This window comes from Ochlerotatus camptorhynchus, unplaced genomic scaffold (assembly GCF_037179485.1).
Source record: "Ochlerotatus camptorhynchus isolate MF236.1 unplaced genomic scaffold, CSIRO-AGI_Acam_v1.1 ptg000284l, whole genome shotgun sequence".
Taxonomy (NCBI): domain Eukaryota; kingdom Metazoa; phylum Arthropoda; class Insecta; order Diptera; family Culicidae; genus Ochlerotatus; species Ochlerotatus camptorhynchus.
The window spans coordinates 3,561,760-3,572,720 of NW_027040773.1; the positions used below are offsets into that span (position 1 = coordinate 3,561,760).

General features: G+C 39.7%; 1 protein-coding gene across 2 annotated transcripts; it reads right to left on the reverse strand.

The window, feature by feature from the left end:
• Window positions 1–2,279: 2,279 nt before the first annotated feature.
• Window positions 2,280–9,179, reverse strand: LOC135706548 (ATP-dependent RNA helicase vasa). Of its 2 annotated transcripts, none has more exons than XM_065228189.1 (5): window positions 9,032–9,179; window positions 4,622–4,654; window positions 4,429–4,528; window positions 3,612–4,363; window positions 2,280–3,546 (listed from the first exon to the last, which is right to left on the reverse strand). In XM_065228189.1, exons 2-5 carry the CDS (start codon window positions 4,637–4,639, stop codon window positions 2,539–2,541), a joined length of 1,878 nt encoding a protein of 625 aa, XP_065084261.1. In that variant the 5' UTR covers window positions 4,640–4,654; window positions 9,032–9,179; the 3' UTR covers window positions 2,280–2,538. The 2 variants fall into 2 exon arrangements, with proteins under 2 accessions (XP_065084261.1, XP_065084262.1); XM_065228190.1 differs by lacking the exon at window positions 9,032–9,179 and adding an exon at window positions 5,026–5,184.
• Between the last annotated feature and the right edge of the window lie 1,782 nt (window positions 9,180–10,961).

Genomic DNA, 10,961 nt, shown 5'->3' on the forward strand with positions numbered 1-10,961 from the left:
CGAAAAAATCTAAACCACGTTACTCGGGGAGTCCACTTCAGGGTCTCTCGGAGATGAACCAGCCTACGGCTGAAAATCTCCTAAATAAAGAAAGAAAAAAAAAAAAAAAAAATCATCACATTATAATAACCAATAGCTAGAACAAAGATGAAGAGTCAAAGGCTAATCAATTGAAATGTTAAATCAAATGTTGAAACTTAAAAAACAGTAAATTAACGTAAAATTTACTACTACTACTACCACTATTCTCTTTTTTTTGTATGGGAAATCCGTTTCGAACGACGATAGTCACACTCTAAAAAACCATCTACATAGTTTAGGAAGAACCCCTCTTAAGGTGCCATCCCCTGAGGGGTGTCTAAAACATTACAAAAACTCACCCCTACAAAGTAGATACTGTGGTCGAAACGGATTTCCGTTAGCGTTAGCGTTAGCGTTGTTATGATATACTTCGTAGATTGGATACTAGCGACACTCACGTCTCTTCTGAAATTCTCAGTTAGACTACTTTCAGGAATAATGCTGAGGAGTAAACATTGGTTCCAATCTAAACAAGAGTAACAGAAGCATGACTGTCGCTATTCCCGGCCACGCCCATCTTTACCATAACTAGGGATAGGGAAGGAAATGTTGATGTAGTACTTACTTAACGAGAGGCCACCGACTTAGCGACACCCTCATAAGTGCTACGGAGTTGGAGGGTTGGGTAGGGTATTCGGTTAGGATTCACCTCAAGTTGGTGATGCAACCAAAAGTATGTATTGTTTATTCGTTGTTTATTTAATCTATCGATAGCCGGCTATCGAAAGAACATATTCATTTTGTTTAGTGATCATAAATTTTAAGAGTCATGACGGAGAGCTTGGGATTAAACCCATGATTTTCTGCTCAGTAAGCAAAAACGATTCCTCCAGGGTCATCGAGCATCTCAGAACCATAACGCTTTGCGACAATACAGGACTACGTTTTCGCTTGATATGCAAATAGTTTCCGAGGTTAATGTTCAATATCAAATACAAATGGTGGACGATTTATTGTGCTGTGGAAGAGCTTGGGGTTAAATCCATGATTTTCTGCTCAGTAAGCAAAATCGATCCCTCGAGGGTCATCGAGCATCTTATAATCCACAGCGCTTCGCGTCAAAGTACGAATATATGGATGAACTATCTATTATTGAATAACTAATATTTACGATAATTAAATGAAATAAATAAAATATAAACTACAAACAAAACGTGACTGCTAAAATCTCAAAAAGATATTCTTATTGTTATTGTTATTGCTCAGACTGTGGTCGAAACGGATTTCCGATACAAAAACTTTCCTTTTGTATGGGGAACCCGTTTTGTACGGAATGGTATGACGATATCCACTATAATAACGCACTAACGTACCTCCACTTCGTTTACCCTAGTTTATGGACAGGCGTAGGGTAAACGCTCCTATAGTTGCGGTACGTCAGAAGCCTTAGGCTCCGTTAGTTGTGTATGGAAACTCCATACTGAACTATAGGAACCTAATAGGCCTATTCTGCGCGGCGTGTGAGGTGAGGTGACAGTGAAGTGATGGTGAAGTGACAATTGTCACCTCGGGTGAGGTGACTCTCCATTTGATTTGCACGGAGAGTCGCCTCACCCGAGATGACAATTGTCACTTCACAAGTGACAGCGTGTCAGCTCACCTCACACGCCGCGCAGAATAGGCCAATAAAGCTGGGTTTAGACAGGGCAAGTCTATTGATCAAGACAGTTGAATTCAACTGACATGAACGTGTAAACCATGCCATTCAACTGACTTGATCAACTCACTTGAATTGAAAAAAGTTCAACCAGGCTCAACTTTTCAAGCCAATTAAATTCAACTGACTTGCCTAGTCTAAACCCAGCTTAACGCTTCTAACGTACTAAAACTATACGAGCGTTTACTCTACAAGAACTCAGTTGAAGGCACGCGTTAAGCTCCAGTAGAAATATAATAGCGAAGGGAAATATTGGAGGTAGGTCCGTTACACCAAGGAAGAGCAGAAACGAAATCAGCAAGCAACAGCGGGATTGGAATTCAACATTAAATCGTAGCGAGGCAACCACTATGGCAAAGGAGTGTGTTATCGACACTTGGTTCCAGGTCAAATCGAAAGCAAACAATCACCCAGGATAGAGACCGTCTAAAGATGCTAAGAAAATTTTAGAGGTGTTGACATGCTATACGTGTTTTTTTTATATTCAACTGCCATCAGAGTAGATTCGGACAAATAGAACGAAAGGGACTGAACTACAGGATACAGGTTTTTATTTTGCTGTCAGATGCTTCCGAAAATTGTTCAGGACAATTTTCTTATATTTCAACAGTTCTCGATTATGAAGATGGTCATTACGTCCTTCACAAGAACGTACTTAAAAAACAGAAATTGTAATTACTCAAGCTTACTCAAGTTGCCTATCCATCTGCACTTAAGTTAGGTGAAAATCGTTTATAAAAAAAATGAATAAAAAAAATCCAGTCTATTTCTTATTCAACCATATACCATAGTTGTCTGACTTAACCCCACTCTTCTTCCGGTTCCATCTGCGCGGGTTGAGCGTCAGCACGGGAACCGCCAGCATCACGGGAACGGATATCCAGTCCACCGAACTGGTTGCCACCGCCGAAGGAACCTCCTCCTGTAGACATTCCTTCCAGGAATTCAGGCACATTCTGTCCGGCTTGGGTTAAAATCTTAACGAGATCCGCTGCAATGCCAGCATCAGCTTCCATGTCGTAGAAGCTTGTGGCCCTGCCCTTATTGCCAACACGGCCAGTTCTTCCGATGCGATGAACGTAATCATCAATACTCTTGGGCAGATCGTAGTTGATCACGTGGGATACGTTCTTGATGTCCAGTCCTCGAGCGGCTACCGAAGTAGCAATTAGTATGTACATTTTCCCGGATTTGAAATCACGCAAGGCTTCTTCACGTTCCCGCTGCAAGCGATCACCGTGAATCGACGTGGTGGGAAACTTCGTTTCCGACAGCAACGACGCCAGGTAGTCAGCATTACGTTTTGTTTCAACGAAAACCAGCGTGCCCTTGGGTTCGGAACTCTCCAGCAATTCTTCGAGCTTCTTACGTTTCTGGAACCTGGTCACCTGATGAACAGTCTGCTCCACGTCAGTGCTAGCGCCGCCTACGATTCCAACCGCTACGAAAACGTAGTTGTTAAGGAATTGCCCCGCGAGCTCCTGAATTTCACCAGGGAACGTAGCGGAGAACATCAACGTCTGCCTTGACTCCTTCGGACGCATCGTTTCGTGGTTCATCATTTTCTCGACCGACGGCATGAAACCCATGTCGAGCATACGATCCGCTTCGTCCAGTACAACAAACTTGATCCGCTCAAACGTCACCACTTGTTTGTCGACGAAATCCAACAATCGACCGGGCGTGGCAACCAGGATGTGGCAACCGTTGTTGATGTTGTCCATCTGGTGTCGGGTAGCAGTGCCACCGTAAGCAACACAAACCTTCAAAACGGTTCCCAAGGCGAATTTGCGAGCTTCATTGAAAATCTGTGGGTGAAAAAGGAGAAAGCTTGGTAAGTAAGCGAATGGAACTTGATAAGAACTTAATTTACCTGCAATGCCAACTCGCGGGTTGGTGCAATGATTACCACGAACGGATTTCCGGGAACCATGTCGTCATTATCGTTCAGCAGTGTGTTGATCATTGGCAACAGAAATGCGGCCGTTTTTCCAGAGCCAGTCTGGGCACAGGCCATCAAATCCCTCTTGTCCATAATAGTCGGAATGGCGTACTTCTGGATAGGAGTCGGTTTCGTGTAGTTCGATTTCCGCACATTGTTCAGCAGATAATCACGCAGTCCCGACTCACTGAACGATTTGATCGGGTTCGGCGGATTTTCTCCTGTTACATTGACCTTGATGTCATCGAACTTGTCAAAGTTGATTCCGGAACTGATTCCGGATCCGAACATTTCGGTTTCATCTTCGGTGGGGGCCGGAGGAATGTACAATTCTCTTGGCTTTTCCGTCTTAACCTGATCGTCTCCTGCCTCATTGTTGTTGTCATCATTATCATCTCTGTTGCGGGATCTGAATCCGCCACCTCCACGGCCTCCGAAGCCATTTTCTTCATTGTTGTCACCTCCACCGAAATCGCTACGACCTCCGCCTCTTCCTCCACGACCGCCGCGGCCTCCGCGACCGCGTCCACGGAACCCTCCTCTATCGCCGCCCCCAAAACCGTTTTCATAGCCGTTCGAATCGTCCGCGAAACCATCACCATTTTCATCTCCGTTTTCGCGGCTACCTCCATAACCACCACCGCGACCTCCACGGCCTCCACGACCGCCACGCCCTCCTCTGCCTGGGTAGAGTAAGAAGTCCTTAGTTAGCATATGCTATACAAAACGTGGTTTTACATGAATATACCTCTGAAGCCACCTCCGCCACGACGGTTATCAGAATAACCAGAGTCCTGGTTGTCCTCTGCGCCCCGGTAATTCGACTGACTGAACGAAGTGCCGGTGTCCTGTAGAGCAAAATTTTAAAAGAAGAACCATTTCTATCTTGCATGCAAAGTAGGTAGGAATTTTAATAATAAAGTAGAAACCACAATACTTACGTCGTCCCACTCGCTCATGATGGTACAGACTTACTGAAAAGAAGAAACATATAATATTTAGCTGTCGCAACTATCGCAGCGCAGGCAAAGAAAATAGTATATCACTAAGAAGCTATCCAACGGTTAAGAAATAATAATAATAATAACTACAAACGAAAAGAAAGCAAAAGATATTAATTACTTGGAAACGGTTGAAAAAAGAAAAGAAACAAGAAAGAAGCTGCAGAGATCTCCTTATGCCACCACACAGTGCATTAATTGTTTGCGGATGAGTGACAACAAGCTCGAAGGCACGCGCCCCCGCACACGGACGGATGAGCAACTTATTTAGTTTTAGCCGAGTTTTCACATTTTCCGCCTTTATATCTCCTATATCAACGCGCATGCAACCCATGTGCACTTACCAAATCAGTACGCGCGAAGTTTTCAAGTTTAAATGACTCGATCTTATAACTTGTGAACCATCATCGTGTGCTTTCCGGGAATCTGATAGCTGATCTTGCACAAAACACTGCAATGCGGGGTATGCTACTGGCGGGAACAAATAATGTGCTGACGTTTGTAGTAGTAAATAGAACGAAAGCAAGCGAACAATACACAGATTTCGATAATCAAATCTTTTGTTTATAATATTAAACTATGTATTGGGCCACGGGGAGCGGAACGAAAAATAGACCACTTTATTTTAAGGCAAATCCAGAATTCTCGCGTAGCATTTGAAAAGGGCCTATCCTCGTTGATCTTCATCGACTTCCTCTTTGGTTTACTACCACGGCAACATAGACGAATTTCTCGCTAAGCTCGCAGTTCGACAGAAGATGATGTTAGCTTGCGCTTGAAACAACACACTGGATGGGAAATTCATTTGCAGTCGGATTATTCGCGAAAGAGAAAATCGACGAAGAGAATCGATCAATAATGATAGGCCCTTTTCTCGTGTTGCACCCGAATGGGAAACTTAACCACATAAGCATATACCAGTTTCCAAATGCCGGTTGTTTACTGAAGCGGGTTGACGTTTGCAGAGCTATACTAAATTTCAGTAAGAACTGCTACTGCTTATACCGTTTATACCTTGCTAGCATTGCTATCACATGTTGGATTGCAGTTTAATCACCGACAATGCGACATGAAACTTTAACTTATACTAACTTAACTTTTGCTCGAAAATCTATCACGTCCGATTCAAATCTAGACTAACATTTGAAAAGGGCGGAATACCAAAATCTCCATATCAAGTAAATCGCTTCCGAATTTTTATGACCTAAAAATTAATACCATTTCATGACTTTCCATTTTCTGGATGATTTATTAGCTTGACATATAGTCAATAAGGTCTGTTCATAAACTACGTAGGCAGTTTTTTTTTTTGGGATTTTGGACCCCCCCTCCCCCCGCGTAGACAATTGTCCATACAAAAAAATTAAAATTTGTACGGGCCGTGGATAATTCTCAATCCCTTTACCTGTTGTATTTAACGTTGAGGACACTAGATGAGAACCTATTTTATCAAACTATGTGGTAAACATAGCGTAAAATCTATTTGCATAGCAGTGGTTATCCAAAAAGAAAGTCGATGAAGGAATCGATCAAAGCAGATAGGATCTTTTGAAATGTTCATCGAGATATCGGATCGGATGCAAATGATATCAAATGAATCGGGCGTTACTAGAAACTATAGACACTGTAGATTCCATAGATAAGTGGAGGCAAAGTAGAATGTAGCCAAACGAACTGTCAATTAGGTAGCCAAACGAGCATGACGTCATCAAGGTGTGTTTTGCGGGGGAAGTACGGGAAGTATTGCAATATTATGAGCACAAAACACTTTCCACACTCCATATTCTGATTTATTTCGCGGAAAACGGAATAAGGCTCTATGATGGCATGAACATTATTCATGAATGCCAGTAAAAGCATTTATTTTTCATGTTTGCCGAAAACACTTTTTGCGCCTCCGCTTATCTATGGAATCTATAGTATCTATCTATACTAGGAACTATCAGTACGTTTGAATGCCGGTTTGAATATTAAAACAAGATAATTCGTAGTTTTCGTGCACAACCAGATGTATCATACAATGAAACATTGGAAATACGCTATGTAAAAGGAACCGTTTTTGATAATTTTAAATGATGTTTTCTTCTACCTGTGTTTATTAAGTAGTTTGTGAAATGTTAGCTCTATACAGTGGAGGCCTTTAAATTAGCACAATAGGCGGATTTTCATACAAACTAGCCAACTTTGGCATGTTTCAACTATGTTTTGTTATGATCAATTGAGCTGAAATTTTGACACAACTACAAATATACTGAATTTTGCGTGTACGTAATATCAATTTATTAGAAGCGTTTGCCGGAAATTGACGGGTTGGTTGAAAGCACATTAGCATTAGCACATTTATAATTCGAAATTTCCGAAGTGTTGTAGTTTTAAAATTTTCAACCATATTGCCAATAAACGATGGCGTGCTTACGAAAGTTATTTACGATATGGACATAAATTTCCTTATGGTCCGTAAATTGGTTAGAATGGTTCATAAATGGTCCGACTAATAGATTTCGGAAATTTCGAATTTTTTTCTTTGTTAAGGAGATTTTTAGTCGTAGGCTAGTTCAAATTTCGAATTATAAATATGCTAACTAGTTGGCCGTTTTCAACCAGCCCGTCAATTTCTGGCAAGCGTTTCAAATAAATTGATAACGCAACGTATCCATGGTTGGTGACTCTTTTAAATAATTTGGCTGTACGGCGGTTCTGGTGTAGCTTTACATAAAAAAATCTCTATAGTATGCCCATAGAGGTAACTCTAAGACCAGAAGGTCCCGAAGAAACGAGCTCAACTTTTTGGCTCAGCTCTGGTATTATCTTCGGTCCCAAGCTAATCAATTCGCCCCTCGAAACATAGGAAAATCCACTAACCGCTCATTTTATCTGTCAAACTTTCATAGCGAATCAAAACAAACATTGTGTAGTAGTAGAATTTCGACTAGAATGGGGTACGTTAATCGTTTACTTGGGACCAATAGGCTAGTCAAGTAGTGAGCCAATTTGAAATCGTTAGTTTCGTATTGATTGTTGGTACACACTAAGATTATTTTACAGATTTCTGTAAAATTTTACCGAAATCTCAACAGCTGAACGTTTGGTAAACAATTTTACAGTTTTCCTATAATTATTTACAGATATCTGTGAAAAATTTACAGATATTTGTGAAAAATTACAGGAAATCTGTGAAACTGTTTACCGAGCGTTCAGCTGTTGAGATTTCTGTAAAATTTTACAGATTTCTGGTTTCTGGTTATGCCTTTGAAATTTACCTCAAATACTGCTAACATTATTTCTCGAAAATCTTCATAGTTTTCATTAAATTATTTTCAGAATTCTCATCGGATTCTCCTTCTTTTCTTGGAATTTCACTTTCAAGTACCTTGGAGTTCTCCATAGAATTCACTTTCAGTTCTCCTAACAAATCCCTTCAAAATTTTACATAAAAATTACTTTACATTTTTAGTAAGAACTCTCTTTGGAATGCTCCACAGCCCGGCAGAACTAATTTGAAGCGAATCCCTAAATTTAACTTTTCTAAAAATTCATCCTCTGAATTCCTATCAAATGAATACATTAAAGTCCATAAGCTTTGAAAATTTTGAAATTATTTATGATAGGTTGTGTCGGCGATTTCAATTGTTGGTCTAAGTATAAAAAACAGGCCAGTGATGAAAGTATAAAAATAAACCAGCTGAGTTTTCGATTGCAGGAAAACAAATACTTAAGCGAAACATATATTGCTGCTTGCATCAAAAATTGGACTGCTCCAAAAATGAAAAAGTGTGATAAAAGTGCACATGTAGGTCAAATTGTCTGGAGGTCTTCAGCGCACATAAGAAAGAAGTGCGCCTAAGACACTAAAACGATTACACGTAAACGTGCACTTTTAAAACACTTTTTCCCTTGGCTTGCAAAATAAAATCGAATAAGATCGTCTCCAAAGTACCCCTGCTGATGCTACCATGGGAAGAAGAGGGTAAAGAGAAACTTAGTTGATTGGCAACACTGGTTACAACAAAGCAAGGGCGTAGCGCCGTACAATGTATCCCGAACTAACGGATCATTCAGTACCGTTATTGGTATTACCTCTTCCAATGCAAGGGATTTTAAAATAATGATTATTACACGACAAATCTTAAATGAAACATAGAATCATTCTATTCTTCATATATAATTTCTCTATTTGTTCTTCATTAACAAGCTAAAGCATTCTACGACACAAGATACACATTTCTACTTTTGATCAAAATTTCAAGATGGCTACACAAATCGACCAAGTTTTCCCAGAATTGAAACAAGGTATTCTTTCCCGAACCATTTCAAACTTAAAGCAGAATATGAATCTAAAACTGTACTCACCGTGAATAACACTCGGAAACTTTAACTTAACGAATACGCTTAACAATCGCGTAAACTCCGAATTATTCAATACACGAGGGAATCAGGCACACACCAGCTGAAACTTTGTTCTTGGCGAAAAGGAAACGCAGGAAAACACTTGCTCACAAGGAGATGAACTAACTGGGAATGAACGAGACTTCTTGTTGTTGGTTTGAAAAGATCGAACGAGCGAGGAAAAAACCGGCAGTGATGCCGCATATACAGATATATAAAAAAGGCACATATTTTAAAATTATTTTCATTTTACTGAACAGTTCTGGTTATTAGGGTAAGTGTGCCAGTTGTTGGCATTAGTGGTCCTTTAATTGGGCCTTTTCTTAATTTTTATTATTTTCCAAATTTATTTCAATACAGGGATTTTCTCATCATTATATATACGAAAACAAAAACCATAAATACGATACGAAGCATTTTCCGCATGAAAGCTTGTATGAAAAAGACGATTCGTCTTGGTAGCCTAGTTTTTTCTTCAATTCTAAAGAAAATTTACAATTAATAATATGTTTTCTATGTCATCCCTAATAAATGGGTCGCATACATTCATGATATTATAGGTGATACGACCGTATCACATAAAGTAGGGATGATATCCCGAATGGTTGTTTAGGCGCTTCTTTAGGTTATTGTTTATGCGGGATCATCGCAAAAAGTTGGGCTTAAAAAAACATACTTTTCGTCCAAATTTGATTCAGGATGAGATAGAACACATGTTTTATCATGTAAATTTTCTCAACAATCTTAGGTTAAAAAAACCACATTATGAAACCAAGTCGAAACGACTGTTTTCATACAAGCGTTCATAAGCAAACCCTAATAAAAATGCTATGGTTAATTTGCTTAACGACGTGTTCGGGGTATCATCCAAACCATTTGTGGAATTGTTCAATGATTTGGGTTATCGTTCTTTCACAGACAAACATACATAACACATTGAATATTTCTCACTGTAAAACATCGTCGTTAAAACATTACCGCCATCTGTTGAGTACACTGTGGTGGGTAGTACGCTGAACAGATGGCGGTAGTGTGGAAACGTCAAACGCAAGGGAATTGACTATGCGCGCCACAGGTGGCGGTACTACCAACTAAGATACTTTTAAATTGACCGATAAATGCTTGTTCGATGAACATCTTGCGAGTGTTATGTCTGTTTGTCTGTGGTTCTTTTGTGGTAATTTTTTATTAGGGAATCACTTCGTTTCGACCTGTGGTTAAAATTCACCAAATGGAATGCAGCCTAAATGTACATTATATTACAAATAGAATCAAAATTGATCTTAAAATAAAAATTTATAAAAAAAATATTAAGGAAAAAAATGTGGCAGCACTGTCAACGAATCCTTAATCTGATGAAAATCATCGGACTTTCAAGACGAATCGCTTTTGTTCGTGTTCGTGTCTGGCGTTGGCGGCTGGGCTCAATGTATATAAACAGGAAGGTCCAGAGAATTTGTCGCCTCTATCGTTCTCCCGCTGTTTAAATAGTTAATGGAGTGTGACGTCAAAATCCATTATCCATTTTAACAGCGAAGGAACAAAAGAGACGACAAATTATTTGGGCCTCACCTATTACAATTCATGGGCTGGGCTGTGGCCCGCACACAAACAAAAAGGAAGAACAAAAAAGTGCTGCCTGATCGATGCAATCGCTCTTCACTTGGTCTTTAACTTTTGCACCCAACACGGTAACCAGCGTAAACACATTTATGTGTAAACCTACACCGAAAATAGTTTTCATGTAGCTTCCATTAGAAACGCAAATGATTTTCATCCATAAACAAAATTAATATAATTCATCTGAATTTCACATAACAATTATGGGATTACGTTAATTTTATATGATTTTTCATATGAATTTCATCGGCCTCATAATATTCATGTGATTTTG